Below are 22,794 nucleotides of genomic sequence, written 5' to 3'. Positions count from 1 at the left end.
GCATGAGCAATGAGTCTAGTATAAACCCGAGGAATACCAGCCTCTGTACTGGCTGTAAGACGGATTTGTCTGGGTGTGTAATGAACCCAACTTTTGTGAATAATGCTACCGTAGCCTCAATCGTACTAGAGCATTCAGTGATAGTATCTCCCTGAAGATACGTATCATCGATATAACCAAAGCACAAATGGCCAAGTTTCCTTAGGGTTGCAAATAAAGGTTTTAACAACTTGGTAAAAACTCGTGGCGCGCAAGCTAACCCATTTGGCAAGCACGTAAATTTATACATTCCATCACGCCAAAAGAATTTCAAAAATTTTTGGTGCTCTGGAGCAATGGGCACAGTATAATAGGCATCTTTCAAGTCGACAGATGCCATATAACAGCCCGGTCTCATCATTTTAATTGCCGTTGTTAATGTGTCCATCTTAAAATGGTGGTATTCAACAAAGCTATTAAGCCTTTTTAAATTGAGGATCATGCGGTAAGTTCCGTCTTGCTTAGGACGCAAAAAGACAGTAGAAATGAATTCGCCCAATTCAGGCACACAGGGTTCTATGACCCCTTTCGCCAACAATTTCGACACTTCAGTGTCAATTACCCGCCGTTCAGGCTCAGAGAACGAAATCTGATTCGGAACGGTATGTTGGATAGGAGATACATTGTCAATAAGATCAATATGATAATGCGCGGCACAATCTAAAATCGTTTTATCTGAGGTGAGCTTGGCCCATTCGGGCAAAAAATATTTTAGCCTGCCAGCAACTTTTGCGGCGCAGACCTGAGATAAAGGTAATGATGAAGGATTACTCACGGTTACTGACGTGGTAGCAAGGGTTTGGAATTCCCTCTCTTCCTGTGCTGATGGTGGCGGCGCCGGTCGAAAAAATTATTCTGGCCGTGACGACCCCCTCTTGGAGCCTTTGACTTGTAGCTAAAAGTCGACGTTTTCTCTTGAAACTGACTTTGGGCCACGCGCTGACCAACTTTGTTGACCTCAGTCATGTCTTTGACTTGTTTCGACAAGTCATCCCCAAAAAGCCACGTAGTGACAGGATTCGAGGTTGAGCACAGGGGCCGAAAATCTTGGTGTAGCTCCGGTTTGATACACTCGCGGCGCTTGTTGTTCAATTCGTGGTTGGCGTATGTCGCAAAAGCCACGGCGTCCATCATTTTTCGGACCAGATCTTCTGTATTAGGGAGATTCGTTTTCTCCGCAGAGGCCGCGAGTGAGTTGGTCAGGCAATCTGTAACCTGAACCATGGCAATTAAACTTTTGTTTAACGCCGTTTGAATTTTTTGAAACCTCAAGTCACTAGACCTGGTTTCGGACTTCAGTTTGTCCCATATGGGGGGTTAACTTTGACCGGCACCAGCGCACCGCAATTTTCCGGTCGATCGTACAGTTTGTACTTCGTTGCAACTGTATCGTCAGGCAATCTCTCGCGCGCCAAATTATTGACGATCGTCGCGAGTTGATCGTGGACCCGTGGAGCACATGGTTCCTCCATTTGGAGTTCCTGTGCAATGTTGTCGAGGATCGATGATGTGCTCGGTTGTGCTTGAGCGCTTTCGACCGTCATAGGTTGCCCGCTTTCGGCAGAAGTGGAGGGACCGTCGTTTGTAACTGCGGACGAAAGTAATTGCGAAACCGAGGTTTCCAGACATGGTCTCTTAGCTTGTGGTTCACCACCATCATCCACTTCGTCGTCAAGCCACGAGTCGTCGTCGTCTTGCTGCGACTTTTTGAATGCCTGCGACATTTCAGTCATGCCCTTTAGCAATGCTTGCATTGTGGACAAAAGAACATTATTTGTCTCAGCGTCCGTGATAACACTGGAACGCTGAGAATTATCTGAATCTTGAGACACAGTAATCTCAGGAGTTTCTGAACTCATTTTTTCTACAACTTGAATGAAAAAATCACAAATTTCGAGAGCTGCGATAAAGACGTGTTAGTCGTAAAAAGGATCGTTATACACTGATTAATGTCGCGAGGTCGCTATGCTTCTCACGTGATCACTAAGCGCAGCGGGTGATGAGGTAGAACTTACAATTTACAACGTAATATCTTTGTGATCAAAATACCGAAGTAAACCCCGATATTTCTTCTGGAAAAATCGCCGTTTAATAGATTTCTGATATCAGATCTGTTGTTTATTTCCTAACTTGAAGGAACAAATCTCAACAATTCCTCAACAATTTGAAAATTTCTTCAAAAAGTTCCTAACTTCCTGTTTCATTAACCAATCAGATTGCTCAAAAATAAAATATAAAATTTGATTGGTCTCACTTTTGGGGAAATTTCTCCAAAACGGTAGATTGGTAGATTTTTGGGGAGCACTTTAATTGGTCACATGTGGCCAATTAAAGTTGTAAATTACGCAATCGCTATACCTTGTGTTACTACGTTTTTTATGACTAAGGAATTTTTCGGAATTCTGGGGAAATTTTGAGACATTTTTGAGGAATTCATCAATTTTGTTTTAGGGCAGTGACAGACAGTCACGTGATTTTTGTCAAAGCAAAACGGTGAAGGCTATTTCAGATATGTCAGAGCACCTCGTCACCAGGCCTCCAACTCATACGCGGCCACAATATCCAATATGGCGACCAGACATGAGGAGTGTATATTTTAAAAATCCTTAAAAATACGTTAAGCGTACATGCAAATTTTGTATATACGAGTAGACTTTGTAGTTTAGTTTTTTCCCGCAATAAAATTCATTTCAGAATAATTCATACAAGTACATTATTGTATACTTGATAGAATATAAGGATAAACTTACTCTTCCTGCTGTCACTTGCCAGCCTAGCCGCTATGTGTATATCTGCCAGAAGTTACTCAGAGGCAATTAACGGAAGCAATCAAGGGCAGACGAGGGATAGCACAGCAGGTAAGGCACCTTTGTTTACCAAGTCTGTCTTTATTCAATTATTGAAAATTATATGAATAAACTGCAACAAACTAGACAATCTTAACTTGGAAAAGTTAGACTGGTAAGATACATTCAATTTCCATGAGCATATATAGGGCAGGCTCCCCCGCTCCCCAGAAATTACTCCACCTTGAAATTACTTGTTGTGTTAGTTACTCCGAAAGTGATTAATTTGAAATTACTATGTTAAATTTGATTAGAAAGGTCTAACCCCTTTGTCGAGATAACATTGATATTTTGTCAGCAAATCACTAGGTTCAATCAGGGGAAATTTGGCAACATGATGCTAGAAAATGTGTTTGTGAGAGTCTCAAGACAACTAAGTCTCCACTATGTAGAGTTGAAGATCAGATGAGTGACAACAAGTCAAATGCAAAAAATGTTGCCAGAGCTTCCATGTCAAATGTTTAAATCAGGGATTGCAAACTACTAGACAAGCAAAAGAATGCACCTTAATTCTTCTGCCCTTCTCAACATGTACACTAAGTGAATTTGCTACTCCATGATAAGACAGGTATGTATGTAGCCTGACCATGCACTCATTTTAAATACTCTCTACCAGGCAAGTTGGTCTTAAAATTTTTAGTAGAACCCACACCTTGCAAACCACAACCAACACACTCTGTAATCAGATCAAACTTTAGTATTTGAACAAGAACAAAATGCCAAGTGTTTTGGAAAAGGGGCCTTTTACTGAAAATTCATGGGTGGGGCTTAGGAATTTCCTAAGGGGTAAGCAGAGAAGTGTCATGTCATTTTTTTTTCACAAACATGTTAGAGGGTTTAGTGTCTTGCTCACTTTGAGAAAATTTTGGAATGTCAAGACTCTTGGAAACACATTTTACTGCATTGTTTTACTGCCAAATTTCCCCTGATTGAACCTAGTGATTTGCTGACAAAATATCAATGTTATCTCGACAAAGGGGTTAGACCTTTCTAATCAAATTTAACATAGTAATTTCAAATTAATCACTTTTGGAGTAACTAACACAACAAGTAATTTCAAGGCGGAGTAATTTCTGGGGAGCGGGGAGCCTGCCCTATATATGCTCATGGAAATTGAATGTATCTTACCAGTCTAAGTTTTCCAAGTTAAGATTGTCTAGTTTGTTGCAGTTTGTTCATATAATTTTCAATAATTGAATAAAGACAGACTTGGTAAACAAAGGTGCCTTACCTGTTGTGCTATCCCTCGTCTGCCCTTGATTGCTTCCGTTGCCTCTGAGTAATTTCTGGCAGATATACACATAGCGGCTAGGCTGGCAAGTGACAGCAGGAAGAGTAAGTTTATCCTTATATTCTATCAAGTATACAATAATGTACTTGTATGAATTATTCTGAAATGAATTTTATTGCGGAAAAAATTAAACTACAAAGTCTACTCGTATATACTGAATTTGCATGTACACTTAACGTATTTTTAAGGATTTTTAAAATATACACTCCTCATGTCTGGTCGCCATATTGGATATTGTGGCCGCGTACGAGTTGGAGGCCTGGTGACGAGGTGCTCTGACATATCTGAAATAGCCTTCACCAAGCAAAACTTACAAGTTACAACGCTGGAATATCTTTGTGATCAAAATACCAAGTAAACCCTGATATTTCTTCTGGAAAAATCGTCGTTTAATAGATTTCTGATATCAGATCTGTTGTACTTGGAATAAAAAGGTATTACTTTGTTTTGATTGTTTTTATAGTGTATATTTATTTGTGCAATTTGCTAGTATGAAATGTCGAAATATTTTGCGTCGGACAGCTAAAATTTCACAACGAATTATGCGTCAAAATCGTCAATAATTTGCGCTGAAAAAAAAGAAAGTACGCGCCAAACTACCTACAAACTTAGGCTAAACTGAGATCAGACTGCTCAGTTGAACGGGGTGAGCGATGAAGGCTAGATTTAGCTTACTAACTTTATAAAATATATACATTTTAATAGACCTTTCCCCTTTTAGCACTAGGCGCGCTAAGTATGCCACAGATTAGCTATATACAGATATGAAACTTCTGTAATCTGTTGCATGACGATAGGAATAATTATGCAAAGTTGCTTTCGAACGAAATGGCTGCCGTTTGTGCCGTGAATTTCGTGCGAGAGAAGAATCGGCGGATTTTTAACATCATTTCGTGTCCATCGATGTTTGCTTTCTTTGGAAAATTGCGAGAAGGTTCGTCACTACAAAACGACGAAATTTCATGACGATCTGGGCGTTAATGGCGATAAAAATCCGTCGAGAAGATGCCAAGTTGTAAACAATCTTCGCTCAAATTTGCTTGCGAAAAGTTGGCTAACGTGTACTGAAACAGGTGAGTTCGCTTTTCAACTTGCGATCTGTTGATTATTTTTATAAAATAAGCGTAAGTCAATTTGGTATTAAATTTTGCAATATTCCCCCGCACACTTGGTAGTTGGTAGTGTCATATATACTGGTAACTACAACATTAAATATTTATCAATAAGTTTATCAATTCATCATAAATATTTCAAATGTTTAATAGAAAAAACAATATATTAGCAACACAAGATGAACTGATGACAAATACACACATGATGCATAGACTAATAGTTATGTCTCAGTCATTTTGTGTAACTGTGTGTCATGTAATGTTTGTTTTTGTCTTCATACATTAGCAAATGAAAGACAATGGTCTTCTTGTCAGATTCAATCTTCTATTAATTTTTATGATTACAGACCTGTGGACTTTGGTTGGTCAAATAATACATAAGAAAGTACTAAATTGCTGCCCCCAAACCTTTGCATGTTTTTGCATGAATTATTCCTAAAAGACACATCATTCATATTGTGTTTCGTATAAGAGCAATGTTGTAATATCAAATAATGTAATGATATAGTTTATGCACAACACGACATTGGAAAACAAGTTTCTAGACTGGAGTGTAAATGCTGCTCATAACTGCAGAGTCTCAGGTGTGCCAGAGAGAATGCAAGAGGGGTGAAGTTTTCTATAAAGTTTAATAATATTTATCCAAATTGGACAGAGATATAATAAGCATATAAAAAGTTGCCTGATCACTATGTTTAAATTGTGATGTAGATTTAAACAGTTAAAACTCTGCCATTGATTGATTCACCCAGTTTTAATCTACAGTATTTCCCCAGAGTTAGGAATGTGTGAGTATCTAAGTTCTAGGGAAAGGGGGTTTAACTAATAAATATAAAAAATACAAATATGAGAGCAATCATGAGAGGTATTAATCGTACAAGTGTGAATTGATGCATTTATTATTAGTCAGTGTATGTATTCATATTCAGACATGTACAGTAACTATGCAACCTGCGGTATTAGGATGGTTTAAATGAATTAGAAAGGAATCAGTTCTACTTGTTCTTACTAGGTTATTGCATCAATTTTGAAAATAACTACATTTTGCCCAACAACAACGCACTTCTGTATCAAGTCAAAATTTCATGATCCAAATGAGAAATGCAACTAATGTTATTACAAACTAATGACATGTGTGGTTTTTCAGGAGTTTCACTCACGCTTCACCCTTAGTAATTTCACTAGTTAAATATTACTTATATTTACAAGTTTCCAGTCCAGTATTCAAGATGTCTGAGAGGTCAAAATATCAAGTTCTATAGAAACATTTATCTATTTCTGAGAATGTCATATTGAAAAATGTTATCACACTGAGGAATATAGACTTTCTTGATATATATTATAAATAATTTATTGGTAATAACTATTATTCTTACTTCTACACTTGTGTCATCATGTGCCCTAGATGAAATTGAAGCCCAAAGAGTCAAAATGAAATGAAGAATTTACTATTCATATGCGTTTGCAGAGTTTATATTTCAATTTACATCAGGGCTGCTTATGAATATATAAATGAATATATATAAATGAACATGAATATATAAATCCCCCCACCCACAATTAATCTTCTAGCTATATCCCTTATTTACAAGTACTTTTGCAGAGTTTTTAGTTCAATTCACTTCCCTAAAAAGGTTTTCACTAATGTTTTTGTTTCAACCCTTGCCGCACTCCAGTACATGGAAATGATATAATCGTTGTAGAGCATATGAAATGATAGAGTGGCTGAGTCTATACTCACACTAGTAGCAATTTTCATGCCACGTCCGCGTCGTAGATTTGGTGCATCTTAAACTCGCTTTTTATTCAGTGGGGCTCACCAACTGCATAATATGTTGCACAAAAAATATTAACGACTGTTGCGGAATTTGCGCATGGTTGAGTATACCAACCATAATTAAACAGTTATTTACATAGTATGCGCAAATATATAGTGTTATGGTCGTAAATTGTATATGTATTGTTAATAAAGGAATTGTTATGTAAATGTTAATAGTGTAATATCATATAGCATAGGAAATGGGGTAGCACGTAGTAGCAACCGTGAAACCAATGTCCCACAGAATAACGTCAGCGGACGCAAATGTGGGTTGTAGTGAAGCGAAAACAACAGAAAAACATCCTGCAGTCCTGTAAGAGATGCGTCAGGGTAATGCATCATTGATTGGTAAAGCATCTTGTTTTGTTGTTATAAATATAGCTTAAAATCATTGTTGTAATTTATAGTAGTGCATTAGAGCGTGAATTGTTGTAAAGTGTTGATTCCTGAATAAATGTAAAATTATATAAAGTCCCAGTGTGTACGATTTGTTTGGAGATTTTCAACAATGACCTCTTTCGTAATGAAAGTAATCACCACACAAAGATTAACTTTCACGCCCCAACGTTTCGACACTCCGGTCTAGTGTCTTCATCAGGGGTGATCTGATGTTGAAACTCAGTTCCTTATATACTCTCGAAATGACGTCATCTATCAATCAGATGTAAATATTCTTTTGGCAAATAGCTTCCGTCATCCCTATTTAGGGCACAAAGACACGCATTAATATGCCAGGCTTCCAAACAACGCCTTTGTCCATAACGATCATTATTGGTAATGACTTTTGAATCGTTCCACGCAATGTTAAGCCGATTCTCCATTGCGTCCACCACGCCCGCGCGGGTGAAGCGGTGAAGCGGTAATGGAGAATCGCCTTTATGGTTAGTTTGACACAGTCACGTGTTCCGCCGAGGCTGATTTTGAACTGTCTAAGTTCGAAACGGCATTTTGATGTTCTTTTAAACGTGTGCCGAACTGGCTTTTGTTTCACCTAAATATTCTTTCTCGCAATCACTACATGGTATAGAGTATACGGCATGAGTTTTCTGTTTAGTCGCTACGCGATCCTTGCGAAAATATATATGTATTTTTTTGCGAAAATATGTCCCAGTGTCTGAAAGGGTTTCAAGGCAACAGTAGGAGTGTTGGGAATACTGTCTACACAGTAAAAAACTCCACTCATTTCGCGGAATTTATTAGAGGTGAAACACTAAACGCAGACCAAGTCCTCGTATCGTTTGTTGTCGTTTCCTTGTTTACCAAAATCCCTGTCAATCTTGCCATCAAAGTTGCTGAAAAAAGATTCACAGAAGATGTTTCTTTATCACAAAGAACATCGTTACCTGTGGAGGATATAATCGATCTTTTATCCTTTCGTCTCAATACGACTTATTTTACTTTCGAAGGCAACTATTACCTGCAGGTTTTTGGGACAGCGATGGGATTCCCGGTCTCGGCAGTAATTGCTAACCTAGTAATGGAAGATGTTGAGCAAAGAGCTTTAGCCTCTAGTCCGGTTAAACCTTTGTTTTGGAAACGATATGTTGACGATGTGGCCTCTGCGGTTAACAAAAATTTGATCGATAATTTGTTGAAACATCTGAATTCTATTGACCCATCAATTCAATTCACTGTAGAGCGCGAGAGTGAGGGAAAGTTGGCTTTTTTGGATACTTATGTTCATAGAAATATCGAAGGGCAGTTAGAAACTGACGTTTACCGTAAACTTACACATAGGGACAAATATCTGTCCTTCTACTCACACCATCCAAAAACACATTCGCTTTGTCTTACACTTTGCCTTTGGAATTCGCGCTTATATAGTTATATTAAATCTTCAATCCTGTGCAAACTGCGACGTGTCAACGCGCCCATACACGACCACATCATCTTGTTAAACGGCGTGTTGGATATTTGGTAATTAAGGTGATTAGGTCTATGACGACACAAAATTAAGTAGAGAGACATTCCTTGCATGCCAAAGATAATCAATTTAGTTAGAGGTAAACCGAGAGCCTTAGCAGTTGTGTGATGATAGTTGATAGAGACACAGGGTGTGAAATTATAATATAATCAAAAGGGAAAACCAAAATTGTGAAGTGAATTGTGAATGGTGTTGCGATTACTCTACATTTCCAACAGGCGAAATAGCAGCGATATTATTAAAAAAGGACCAGAATCTACATGTATTAAATATATTCTTACCCCAATTCAATCTAAACTTAATCGAACAGCATGAAAAGAACGGTTTATTTGTTTCTCTTGGAGGAATTGCCGTATCATGCGAGCGAAATCGAATCGCGCATCGGAAAATTAGCCAAAGCTGTGCACCACAACTCTTAGGAGACAAGACTGGGAATTAGATAAATACGGTCACATACCCATTTTAAATACTAGTATATTTCGCGCCATTACAGACTTGCGACGACGAAAAATAAAAAAAAAACCCGAAGGGAATTTTCAACTCCGTCGCTGACGCCGGAGTAATTATCCACGAAACCTTTTAAATGATTGTCTAAAATCCCCTGTCCCGACTAGATGCAATTCCTCAGAGGGTGATTCCTCAAAAACAGGTTTTGCTACAGAAAACTCATGCTGTATACTCTATACCATGTGGTGATTGCGAGAAAGAATATCTAGGTGAAACAAAACGCCAGTTGGGCACACGTTTAAAAGAACATCAAAAGGCCGTTTCGAACCTAGACAGTTCAAAATCAGCCTTGGCAGAACACGTGTGTCAAACTAACCATAACATTGGGTGGAACGATTCAAAAGTCATTACCACTAATGATCGTTATGGTCAAAGGCGTTGTTTGGAAGCCTGGCATATTAATGCGAGTCTTTGTGCCCTAAATAGGGATGACGGAAGCTATTTACCAAAATAATATTTACATCTGATTGATGGATGACTAGACCGGAGTGTCGAAACGTTAATCTTTTTTAATCTTTAGTCGTGAAAGTTAATCTTTGTGTGGTGATTACTTTCATTTATTAAAACCAGAGTAGCGATAATTACGATGGATTATATACCTGGTTGCCGTGAACTCATTAGAGAGCTTAAGCAAGCGGCGTTTTTGTTTCACGGACGTCAACCGGAAATGAATGTGCCGTATTTTATGGCGTGAGCAGTCCGTGGAGCGAGGTCACAGACGGCAAATGAACAAGTTTGAGGGCGGTGATTTTGTGTCAAATACCTTAAAGGTGAACAATGTTTTTACTTCTAACTTTTACTTTAAAACGAAAAAAAATATATATTTGTTATAAAAACTATATAATTTGCCACAATTTAGCAGAATAATAATGATATCAGAGGGAAAACCCCTAGAAACGGAAGTTGGAGTTCAAGGACAAATCGGACAAATGTAAGTTTCAAGTGATAGCTTGTTTACGTTTTGTACTCGTTTGGAGCTATTTGACCTGCATAAAAAGGCACTAAAAGTGTTTATCTTACCCTGGGCAACGAGTCCTCGTCTTCACAGAATTTCATAAAAACAACAACTGAAATAGGAAGCCGTATAAAAGTAAGTATAAAGTTATTAAATCTTGTGTATTTTACTGCTTTGGTCGTTTTTCTTTAATAGCAACTCTCCTATGGAATGGAAGACCCTTCTTTTAAGAAAACACTCTCAAAGCGTTCCGTTCAAGATCGTTGCACTCTATTGTGCGAAAAACACAAGAAGAGAATTGCATACGAGATGAAGGCTACTGGGATATCACCAAAATTAACGGAGTTGGATAGTTTGATCGAGGAAACTTTGGAAAAAGAGGAGGCGAGCGAAGAGTTGAGAGCATCACAAAGTAGGAAAATATTCATAGTTCTTAAAGTACAATGGTTACATTGGTATACATGTGTATTTTAATACCATGCGCGTCAAGTTATTAAGCATCGTATCCATTTATAATTATAATGGGAAATTTGTAGCTTCGTAGCTTGATTAACATTAACCCTAAGTTAATTTTTAACCACTGTTTTTGTTTGAGCAACCAGCTGCTAAAGTTGAGGGTAGGCTTGAGAAAAGTCATAACAACTGTCATTTTATTTTTAGGTGAAGTACAGAAAAAAAAAGTTGAGGAAGATCAGAAAAATGCTGTGGACATTCGAAAGAAAGCAATGGAAAAGTTTGGAGAGACCAAAAAGAGAAAAATTGATGAGGGAGAAATTGAAGAGAAGAAGAGAAGGCGTAGAAGATCTGGCTCTGATACATTACAGTTCATACGGGAACAGTCAGAAAATGAAATGAAAATAAGGGAGAGGGAACTGGAATTGGAAAAGGAGAAACAGAACAGGGAGCAGGAGAAGCACAACGAATTTAAAGAGATGATGGCTCAGCAAATGGCTCAACAGCAACAGCAAATGGCCCAGTTCCAAATGATGTTTATGCAGCAAAACAATTTAATGCTGTCAATTCTTGAGAAGAAGTCATCATAACATTCTGATTTAATTGCACATTTCAATACTGGAATACTATTACCTTTTTTATGTAATCAGAGGTTATGGTTTTAGGTGGTCTATACCCATTTTCACAAAAAAGTCAAATTTTCAAAACCATAAAAATGAAATCTTTGCATTCAAATTCAAGTCTGCATAATTGAAAAAAGATTTTCATCATGCCTGGAGAACAAATTATTTCTTCTCTCATTTTTGGGGGAGTAATGAATATAACTTAATTACCATGGATTAAAACGTGAAGGAAATGTGTATAAGATCACATTATGTTTACCTAACATGTTAAAACATAAAACAAAATTATGCTTTTAGGCAGCAGTTCTTATGGTCACAACAACAACTTACACTTTACATATTATTAGCTTATGTTCAAAAACTCACAATTTATCATAATTTAAAGTGAAACACATCATACAAAGTCAAGTTAATGTTGTGATCACGTTGTAGTCTATATTTCACATGTTGATTATTTGTAATGAACAATTTCATTCAATATATGCAAAATTAGAATCAAGAAAAGTATTCTTCAATTGATGGTGTGTCTAAGTCAAAAAATGTTGAGGTTTGGTTTCCATAAAGACATGACAAGGCATTTTGAATAACAGCAGAAACCAAGTACATCTTTCCAACACAGCTTAGACCAAGCTTTAAATTACTTTTAAAATCAAGACACCTGAAAGATCTTATAACCTCACCAAATGCCCACTCCACTGTCACACGAACAGCACTCATTGACCTGTTGAACTCTTGCATGGCTGGGGTCATCAACACATTTCTGAATGGTGCCTGTAGGTTGACCCGCAGAGGGTAGGCGGGGTCCCCATAGATACACATCGGTTCTCCATCAGGTGAGTAGGCATGCTGTTCCAAGTAGTTCAATAGGTTTGAGTCAGCCAACATTCCGGCATCATGTCTTCTGCCCTCTGTTATAAAAAATCAAAATAATTAAATGTTACATAGGATTCCCTTCTTGTCAGAGTCAGAGATGCCTTCAAACTATTATTATACTCATGCAATAATTGGATGTAAAATATAAAAAAATAATGATATACATACCAATTGGACCAAACATATTTGCAATTATGCCATTAGGCAACGTAACTGACTGAAATTTAATGGAATGTGTTCGTTTGTGGCCATTGTATACACAACGTTGGTGCTGTACTGGTCTGCATAGAGGTCGAACCGTGCCGTCGACAAACCCGAAACAATTCGTCAAAGCTGCGCCTTTCGTGTGGATTTTGTCAGCGTAAATTTGCAGATTCTCAGGGCTTAAAAGTCGTTCATTCCATGCAGTGATTCGGTGTGCGTGATGCTCGTAGATAAAATCTATAACCTCGTTTGTTATCATGCTTAGTTCAGCGACTGGCCTACCAAACATCGCAATCATATCAGCGTACCGACAGGGGAAAGCCAGTCGACGTAAAAGTATGCAAAGCCCCTCGAGTTTTCTTGCCTTTGTTCTTTGGTAGCACTGGAAATAATCGGGTAAACCCAGAACATCTGCCAACACGGGAATATCGTCCTTGTCAAATCACAGGTCAAATCTAAAGTCTGATCGACATTCCGGTTCAGGAATCGTTGCGAGATCAAACCTTTCGTATTGACGGTAGTTAAACTCAGGATTTCGCGAAGTGTTTTCTTCTAGCAGGACGAGAAGCTGCTCGGCTGTGATTTGTTTCTTGTAGAAACTAAATAGTAGCAAGTCCCGAGTTTGTTTTAGCGAAGTCATTACGATGAAAAATGAACGAAAAGCTTCATAAAAACAAAAGTAACTACATGGCTTGCGTGATACGTTTTTGATGAGGTTTTTTGTTTATTTACGATACTGCTTAATGAATAGATTTGCAACAAAAACGCCGTACTCGATCCAGTCTTTTTACGGCTGACGTGACGTTCGTGTTGTCAAAAACGCCGCTTGCTTAAGCTCTCTATTAACTTCAATTCCTAATGACCTCTTTTTACATATTTAAAGCTGGTCTTTGGCTTGACATTTTCTTGTATTAGTGTAAACACTCAATTTCTGAACCACATTTGATGTGCCTGTTTTGTGTGTAACGTTTAAATAATCTGGATCCTTGTTTAATATTGTTTCTGTTATAATTTTAGGAGGAGATCTACCATTATTTTGCTTATACACAATGTTCCATAATGTTGGTTGAGTGTTTACAGCGAGGACAATTCAAAGTTATTCAACTCGTGTGAGAAGTTCTCTGAGTCAAGGTGCGAATAATTTACTGAGTAAAAGATCCGTTTAATGTAGCTCCCTACAGCTAGTACAGTTTTACGTGATCTATAGTAAAAGATCAGTTTAATGTAGCTCCCTACAGCTAGTACAGTTTTACGTGATCTATAGTAAAAGATCAGTTTAATGTAGCTCCCTACAGCTAGTACAGTTTTACGTGATCTATAGTAAAAGATCAGTTTAATGTAGCTCCCTACAGCTAGTACAGTTTTACGTGATCTATAGTAAAAGATCAGTTTAATGTAGCTCCCTACAGCTAGTACAGTTTTACGTGATCTATAGTAAAAGATCCGTTTAATGTAGCTCCCTACAGCTAGTACAGTTTTACGTGATCTATAGTAAAGATCCGTTTAATGAAGCTCCCTACAGCTAGTACAGTTTTACGTGATCTATAGTAAAAGATCCGTTTAATGTAGCTCCCTACAGCTAGTACAGTTTTACGTGATCTATAGTAAAAGATCAGTTTAATGTAGCTCCCTACAGCTAGCACAGTTTTACGTGATCTATAGTAAAAGATCAGTTTAATGTAGCTCCCTACAGCTAGTACAGTTTTACGTGATCTATAGTAAAAGATCCGTTTAATGTAGCTCCCTACAGCTAGTACAGTTTTACGTGATCTATAGTAAAAGATCAGTTTAATGTAGCTCCCTACAGCTAGTACAGTTTTACATGATCTATAGTAAAAGATCAGTTTAATGTAGCTCCCTACAGCTAGTACAGTTTTACGTGATCTATAGTAAAAGATCAGTTTAATGTAGCTCCCTACAGCTAGTACAGTTTTACGTGATCTATAGTAAAAGATCAGTTTAATGTAGCTCCCTACAGCTAGTACAGTTTTACGTGATCTATAGTAAAAGATCAGTTTAATGTAGCTCCCTACAGCTAGTACAGTTTTACGTGATCCATAGTAAGAGATCAGTTTAATGAAGCTCCCTACAGCTAGTACAGTTTTACGTGATCCATAGTAAGAGATCAGTTTAATGTAGCTCCCTACAGCTAGTACAGTTTTACGTGATCTATAGTAAAAAATAGAGATACAACATGACTTGATACAATTAGGTAAATTGTTCACATTCACATAGATAATGAATAAAAGCGGTCCAAGAATGCATGTGCGACCCCTACATTCACAGGCTTTACAGAGGACTGCTTATTATAAACGACGGTGACTTGGCATCTGTGAGTAAGATACGATTTGAACCATTCACAAACATAAGAGGAAAAACCTATATAGTGTGTCCCAGAGCCACGCCTCCGCGAGGGAGCTCATTCCCCCGCTGATACTCCGTTATTTCAAAGACGTCTCCTTTTTTGATAGGACCTGACTTGATAAGATTTTGTATATATTTTATATTATTTTTAAATAACTGAAATTTACTCTCTTTCCCATATTATCACCTGTTCGGTCTTAGCTTTAATAACGAGTAACAATTCTAGTTCAAGAGTAATTTAAACGCAGAGCCCAATACTAAAACCCCGAAACCCTGATAAGTTACTGAATATATATGGCGTAGAAATGAATGAGGCCCCTTTCAAACATCGACTATTCATGTTCAGAACCTAATGTTAATGAGATAAAGTCTTTGCTTAAGTTCATTTTGCACTGGATTTGGCACATGAAAAATTCGACGTCTGAAACGAGCCTAACTTGCACTAATCTGTTGTACCTAAGGTCCCGTTTCCACGTAGTTTGATACAAGTTTAAGCAGAAAATGTTTAGTGAGTTGGGAGCATTCTTTGCAACATATCTAGCTGTAGCAAAGGGTATTTTTAATGTGCGTACTCAGTTACAGTTAGATACGTTGAAAAAAAACTATCCACACAGCTAAAAATTTGGTTGAACGGCAGGGTCCTCGAGAATGATTTTTTGCAGCATCGTATTAAATATTATACGTATGAATATTATGCAAAAGTAAAGGCAATTTATTTATTTATTCTTAATATTTAAAAAATGCTGCCTATTAGCACTCCCAAATCTCCAGTAAATTAGTAGCCTGTGCACTGACGTAATTTATGAGGAAGCGTTGCGTCTGTGCACAGGCTAGTTGATTAGTGAAAATGAGTTAGATCTCCATATTTTCACGAGACGCAAATCCAAGTGAAAATGCTTTTTACGTGTTTATATCACTTTAAAAAGCTTATAATTGATAAACCATACAACATCCTTTATATAATAGTATTATAAGAATTATCATCCTGACTGTGTCTCTTGTTTAGGGGATTGTGAAGTTGATATTTAAAGACAACAATGGATCCATTGAAAGCCAAAGCTAATTATTCCAGGGTATGTCATTTGTTGGTAGATAAAGGTGGAGATGTTTTAAGAAATGCTTTGCATGCGGTGCATCCACCTTCCACCTTAGCTTCCGTACTGAATGCAAACAAGAAGACCTTACAGAAAATACGATACAGTGTAATTAAAGCCTCGCAATGGGATCTACTCTTCCCAAGATCTGGTACACCAGATTCAAACAACTTTGATATTACTCTATTGACTGTCCTACTCCGAAATATTTGTGGATTGTCCGCACCAGCCACCGGATGGAATGTGATGCCTCCAGTCAGCGATACTTCTATATCTGCAAATATTTTAAGAGTCAAAATGTTTAGAAATGAAGTCTATGGTCACATTCCGACTGCTGGTTTGGACGACGTAACGTTTGAAACATTGTGGCAAGAAATTTCGGTTCCGTTAGCCAAATTGGGAATTCCTCAAAATGCTATTGATGAATTAAAAGTGGCTCCTCTTAGCCCTGAAGAAGAAAGTTATATTGAAAGATTAAAAGAGTGGAAACAACAAGAGGATGATTTTATGTCAAAATTAAGTGATGTTGAAAGTAAAGTAGTCAAATTAACTAAGAAAGTTGAAAATGTTTATCCCTCGCATGTCGAGCAACTGGCTAAATTTAACTTTGCTGGAAAGATTCGTGACCTTTGTAGAAAATTTCAAGATGGCACTAGAAAGTGGTTGTTTGATAAACTTTCAAGTTGGTTTGGGAGTGAAGAATCCAGGGTCTTGATTTTAACTGCAGGTCCAGGCGTTGGAAAAAGTGTTTTGTCTGCAAAGCTTTGCGAGCTTTTTAGAGAACGTGGTCAACTCGCAGCTCACCATTTCTGTGACTTTCGCAATTCTGATTCCAGCAATCCTCAGAGAATACTCCAGTCTCTCGCCAGTCAAATGTGTGATAATGTTGAAGGATTTCGTGATAAACTTACTGAAATTCTTCGTCGTGAACATTCTCGTGACTCGCTGTCAGACGCATTTCGTGTTCTTTTGAACGACCCCCTCCATGCCCTTGACAGACACGAACCAATGTTGATCATCGTTGATGCTTTGGATGAGAGCAAAACGGACGAGAAAAGCGAATTATTGGAGTTGATATCTGAGAGATTTTGTGAACTGCCTGATTGGATTAAGATATTTATTTCTAGTCGACCAGAGCTACAAGTACGTAAGATTCTTGAACATCTTCACCCGTGGGAAATCCGTCCTGATGACGAAGATCACAACCACGACATAGAGCTTTTTGTTTGTCATAGTTTACCTAATCTTGATGATCATAGTATAAGGTCAGTTATTTCAAAGTGTGAGGGATCGTTTTTGTACGCTTATTACTTAGTCAGTGAATTGAGAGAAAAGGGCGTGGGAATTGAACCCGAGCTAAGTGATTACATCTCCAACGGTATTTCGGGATATTACGAAAAACAGTTCAAACGTTTAGACATAGGCCTCCAACATTTCATGCAAGATACCTCATGTCTATTAAACAGTTTCATCAATGTCGTTGCCGTTTCTAAGGAAGCGCTCCCAATAAAAGTTCTCTTCACATGCATGGGTCTCTCTAAAGACGAATTTAAAATACGTAAAGCGGTTCTTGACCTAATGTCAGAGATTCTTCCAGTTTACGACGGGTGTCTGACTGTTTATCATAAGTCATTATGGGATTGGCTGACATTGAACGGTTATGAAGAACATGCATTCGTTGCAGATGTTGAAGACGGCAATAGACGTCTCTGGCGTGCTTGTAAGAAACAATTCTGCGAGATAGATGCTTTGAAGTCTGTTTTTGAATTCCAAATTTCACCCGAGAATAGGTACGCTTTAGAAAATGGTTTGGAATATTTGGTCAATACAGGCGAGGTAGATGAATTTCATTGGTTGGTGCATGTTGTTATAAACTTCTTGAAAATAAAATTTTTTGATGGCCTGTACAGTTATTTTTTCAGGCGAATTCTTGGCACGTACCGTTCTAAACTTTCCAAAAATATCTATTGGGGCCTCATTCAACACGTTTGTTTCTTCGAAATTGTAGAAGATAGCTCCGGGATTGGAATATTTAATACTTATGAAAAAGATAATTGTTACGTTTATTTGCAAGCACTCGCTAATGGGCACTTTGATTTTTTACAAGGTGCCGTCAATTCCAAAAGTGTAGCTAAGGATATCTTGGGTGGGACAAATGAGATTTGGATAGAATATGTGACAATGGAAAGCCATTCTAATTTAAGCATTGTCCCCCAAACTGCGTTTATAGACGATTCAGTTTCTGATTTTTTAGTGTCACCGGACCAGACAATGCTTGCTTGCATATATGCGCATGAGCGAAAATTTCAAATGCTTAAAATACCAGATCTCACAACTATCTTTGAGACACAAGTTACTAGTAAAAGTCGAATTTGCAAATTCCTGTTCTGTTCCTTTTCTCCAGACTCTTCATATATTTTATACAATTCAATCCGGTTCTGCATCAATATTAAAGAAAAGAAAGAGGTCCCCTTCATTACGCACGGCCCCGATGACATCATTTTCTGTTCATTTTCCTCATGTGGAATGAAACTTGTCACATTAGAGAAAACGTCAATCAAAGTGTGGGATGTAAAAAGCAAGAATATATTGGTTGAAGTTAAGAATGTGTATCATGAGCGATCTGATTGTTTGTTTAGTAATTGTAACTCGTACATTCTTCTTTGGCCACAGTATTGGTTGGGCACTGTCTTGGATTACATGAACGTCTTGAATTCTGAAACTTTAGAAAAGATTGACAACAAGAATATTCGTGTTGACCAGAATTTGTGTAGTAATGATTCTTTTCAAATGTTTTCCCCGCCTCATTACTTTTCCGAGTCGTATGATAAAATGGAAATGAATTATATCTGTTTGCCATCTGGTGAGAAAGTTATAATTTCCAATAAATATTGTTCAAAAGTTTTTGTGTGGAAAAACAGAAAGTGTGTAGCATTCGTAAATGATTTGAAAAATGATTTAGCTTTGGTAGTGTACGATTTCATAAATCAAAAGATCGTTGACGTGTTTGAGATTGGATTTTTCCCTCGTGATACTCGTGTCAATTACATTTCGAAATTAGATGGGACGAGTTTCCTTTTATCTGTAGGACATTCCCACAAAGTACTCAGTGTTTTATCCTTCAAATCTGTTCTCGAATGGCCTGATGCTACTTTTGTTGACAATGCCAAAATAGATTGTCGTGCACTCTCTCCAGACACTTTGTATGTTGCGTGCTGTTTTAAAAATTGCTTTCTTTCAATAAGAAGTGTCGAGAGTGGGGAAACATTGCAAACTGTTGCACTGAAACAACGAGCATTGGCATGTTGGTGGTCAGAGTCGTATCTTTGGTTGGTCTGTGAAGGTCTGGTTGTTAAATATCGTTATGAACCTAGGAGTGAAAATATCTTAGGAAGTCAACATGAAGAATCTATTGTAAATTTTGAACGTGTCCTTGCATTTAAAAATGGAGTTCTTGTGATTTACGGCGATCGGAAACTTTCTATTTTAAGAATTTGTAACGAAAAACTGTGTTATCAAGAGACACCGTCATGTAGGTTTACTGACCCTTCTGTCGCAATAAGTTCTGATGGGTGTGCTGTTATGTTATTGTTGGATTCTAGGTCAGATTATCAATTGTGGGAAATAGAATGTGGCAACACGTGGATTGTACGTTCAACCGGAGAGTTGAATCTACCTGATATTCGTTGGTGGTCTTTGTCTGGTACAAAAACGACTCGCAATGCAGTGTTCTTGTCAGAAGATACATGGCCTAATATTCGTTTACTTTCTATTACTTTTCCTAATGATGTGCAAAATTTTCATAACCTTCTTATTAAATACTTTAGAGGGGCTGTTTATATCGATTCTGATTTGATCGCTATTTTCGCCGGTGAATGGATACATTTTGTCAAGGTGTCGGAAGGCAGAATCATAGCTTCCAGATACTTTGGTGATCTTTTTTTTCCTATCAGTGTATTTTGTCCTCATCCACCTGCTTTCTTTCTTCCATCAACGCGTTCTCTTCTGTTCGTTGACAGAAATGGCAACAAATATTTCAAAATTCATAATATTGAAAAGTATTTCTTAGATTTTCTTTCTTGATGCAAGTAGTTTAGAATCTGATTTCTTGTTTAAATGCGAAACCGTGCGTAAATCAAAACGTTCAGCTATGGAACGTACTGAATTGCGAAAAGCACGGAAATCGTTGAAGCGCTTTTTTTAGTTCTTTCGTGATGTAAATTGTTGAGCACGGAATTTCTTGTTTTAACGGCGAAACGCATGCGTCTATGAAAACGTTTGAACTGTGTAATATTAGTAGAAAAATACTTTTAAACTACAGTTTGTATCCAAGAGATTTTCCTGAGTGCTGTCTCCTTTTACAACCTGCGTTTGAGATCCATTAATTCACATACTTCCCTTGTGTGCTTATAATAAGCGTACAGGAATATTCAGCCTCTTACTTGTTAAGCGTTCAGTTTATTCTACACACAGGAATTCAGTATAATAGCCCTCTTTACTTGCTTTACTGTTCCTAACGGAAGACGATGAGCGAAAAATCCTTCTATAATTAACATGAATCATTATTACATTTTTTCCGCTTTGGGTAAAAAAAAAGGCTCTGAAACAGACGAAAAAAATTACGCCGTGACTGAATACATTTTCAATTGTTTATGTTATTTTCCTGAATGTTAAAGGTGTTTATGTCACTAGATAGGAAAACATGATTTCTTTCATTAGAAATTAAAATCTGAAGGAAAATATTTTCGTAGCGAGGCAAACGGAGCTATAAAATGAAGGATGTTTTTGTTCATCTTTCTTCATTTAGTCAGAGACTTGAGTGAAATGAATAACAAGGAAGGTTTAGGTCAATGATTTACCTGATCTAAAATAGCTGGAATGTGTGATGAATCGTGGATATCTTTACTTTTAGAATTAGTTTCCTGTTTTGTTAAGCAAACTTTTATCAGAAGTTTTTAGCATTCCATTTTTATATTTTAAAGTAATTGTTTGAAGCCCCTCAGGAAGATAAAGTACATAAACCTTTTGGAAAAGGAGAAAGAAGCCTTTGGCGAAGTAGAACTTCCAGGTGAACACAAATTAAAGGTTCCCCTGGAAGACGGTACATTTCAAGCCTGTTGCGCTAAAGTTTATAATATTTTACCTGAGGATGTCAAATCATGTGATAACTATTCTAGTTTTATAAGATTAGCCAAGGCTCATTTTAACAATAGAGCGGCAGAAAGACTCACTGTTTAGTAAAGTCAATGCATGCGTTTAGTCTATTAAATTGTATATACACATAGTTATAGTTAGTTATATTTGTAATCTTAGCGTAAGAAGAGCCACTTTGTGGAATATGCTAATAAATCTTTATTATTATTATTATTATTATTATTATTATTATTATTATTATTATTATTATTATTATTATTATTATTATTATTATTATTATATTATTATTATTATATTATTATATTATATATTATATTATTATTATTATTATTATTATTATTATTATATCCAAGAGATTTTCCTCAGTGCTGTCTCCTTTTATAATCTGCGTGTGAGATCGATTAATTCACATACTTCCTTTGTGTACTTGTGATAAGCGTACATGAATATCCAGCCTCTTACTTGTTAAGCGTTCAGTTTATTCTACACACAGGAATTCAGTATAATAGCGCTCTTTACTTGCTTTACTGTTCCTGACGGAAGACGATGAACGAAAAATCCTTCTATCAAAAGAAATACATTTTCAATTGTTCATGTTATTTTGCTGAACGTTAAAGTTAGCTGTCTTTATGTCGCTATATAGGAAAGTATGATTTCTTCCATTAGAAATTAAAATCTAAACGAAAATATTTTCGTACCCAGGAAAACGAAGCTATAAAATGAAGGATATTTTTGTTCATCTTTCTTAATTTAGTCAGAGACTTGAGTGAAATGAGTAACAAGGAAGGTTTAGGTCAATGATTTACCTGGACTAAAATAGCTGGAGTGAGTGATGAATCATGGATATATTTACTTTTAGAATTAGTTTCCTGTTTTGTCAGGCAAACTTTTATCAGACGTTTTTAGCATTCTATTTTTATATTCTAAAGCAATTTTTTCAAGTACATAAACCTATTGGAAAAGGTGAAAGAAGCCTGTGGCGAAGAACAATTTCTTGGTGTAGTCGGGTTATAATCAGATCTTATTTTTTTCTTTCCTAAGTTTCCTTCAATCAAAATTTAGAAGTAAACAAATTATTCTGGAATTTTTGCAGTAGAAAACCTGACTAGCCTCGTTTTTGTGTATCTCGCAATAGGCCTCTTGCTCTACTTCGAATAGGTCCATGCATAGTGATGTGAACCCGCGTCATGATGTAAGGGGCGGATTGCATGGGCGAGGCTGGCACGTTCCCTATAGTTTATTATAGTTAAATCAAACGTTTCGGTTAAATGCAACCGGGTCAGCTCGGGCTGTGGTTGTGTCAAGCGGGCCGGCTCATCTTGCCGATATGGGGTTGGAGGTGGTTGGTGTGAAGGGTGTGACACCCCCTGATAATTCAGCATGATAAAAAAAGTTGTTCAAATTGCCTTCAATTGTTATTTGTAAGCAAATTTAAGGAAATTTAACAAACATACAACAACATTTATTTTAGTATTTATGAATATTTAAAACTTGTGATACTCATAGAAACGTTCCTACACCGATGTCATACACAAA

The 22,794-nt window shown here is 37.0% G+C and overlaps 3 protein-coding genes across 8 annotated transcripts in view; 2 read left to right on the top strand and 1 right to left on the bottom strand.

Annotated features, from left to right (window-relative positions):
* LOC114526062 overlaps positions 1-21,413 on the top strand; it is a 95,837-nt gene extending 74,424 nt beyond the window's left edge. For 3 of the 6 annotated variants that reach the window (XM_028547559.1, XM_028547558.1, XM_028547556.1), the window contains 2 exons: positions 13,664-13,777; positions 16,017-21,413. In XM_028547559.1, coding sequence (XP_028403360.1) covers positions 16,048-20,187 — 4,140 coding nt within the window. In that variant the 5' untranslated portion in view covers positions 13,664-13,777; positions 16,017-16,047 and the 3' untranslated portion in view covers positions 20,188-21,413. Of the gene's footprint in view, positions 1-4,370; positions 4,611-4,963; positions 5,250-13,663; positions 13,778-16,016 lie in introns of those variants that run through there. The other 3 variants (XM_028547555.1, XM_028547554.1, XM_028547560.1) reach the window with 3 other exon arrangements.
* Positions 10,111-11,536, top strand: LOC114526120 (histone-lysine N-methyltransferase, H3 lysine-79 specific-like). The gene is made up of 4 exons (XM_028547622.1): positions 10,111-10,308; positions 10,398-10,469; positions 10,689-10,905; positions 11,154-11,536. The coding sequence occupies exons 1-4, from the start codon at positions 10,210-10,212 to the stop codon at positions 11,534-11,536; spliced, it is 771 nt and encodes a 256-aa protein (XP_028403423.1). The 5' UTR covers positions 10,111-10,209.
* LOC114526065 lies at positions 11,924-13,372 on the bottom strand. The gene is made up of 2 exons (XM_028547563.1): positions 12,611-13,372; positions 11,924-12,477 (listed from the first exon to the last, which is right to left on the bottom strand). Exons 1-2 carry the CDS (start codon positions 12,942-12,944, stop codon positions 12,065-12,067), a joined length of 747 nt encoding a protein of 248 aa, XP_028403364.1. The 5' UTR covers positions 12,945-13,372; the 3' UTR covers positions 11,924-12,064.
* Positions 21,414-22,794: the final 1,381 nt, after the last annotated feature.

The sequence above is a fragment of the Dendronephthya gigantea genome, unplaced genomic scaffold (genome assembly GCF_004324835.1).
Source record: "Dendronephthya gigantea isolate DGI-Jeju-01 unplaced genomic scaffold, DenGig_1.0 000037F, whole genome shotgun sequence".
NCBI classification, from domain to species: Eukaryota; Metazoa; Cnidaria; class Anthozoa; order Malacalcyonacea; family Nephtheidae; genus Dendronephthya; species Dendronephthya gigantea.
The sequence above is the reverse complement of the archived record's forward strand: the minus strand, read 5'-3'. Positions and strand labels throughout refer to the sequence as shown.

Coding starts and splice junctions, on each gene's coding strand:
- LOC114526120 (XM_028547622.1), top strand. CDS start 10,210: ATGTGCCGTATTTTATGGCGTGAGCAGTCCGTGGAGCGAGGTCACAGA. Junction 10,309..10,397: donor TTGTGTCAAATACCTTAAAG/GTGAACAATGTT, acceptor GCCACAATTTAG/CAGAATAATAATGATATCAG. Junction 10,906..11,153: donor AGAGTTGAGAGCATCACAAA/GTAGGAAAATAT, acceptor TTTTATTTTTAG/GTGAAGTACAGAAAAAAAAA.
- LOC114526065 (XM_028547563.1), bottom strand. CDS start 12,944: ATGATTGCGATGTTTGGTAGGCCAGTCGCTGAACTAAGCATGATAACA. Junction 12,478..12,610: donor AAATATGTTTGGTCCAATTG/GTATGTATATCA, acceptor TTTTTATAACAG/AGGGCAGAAGACATGATGCC.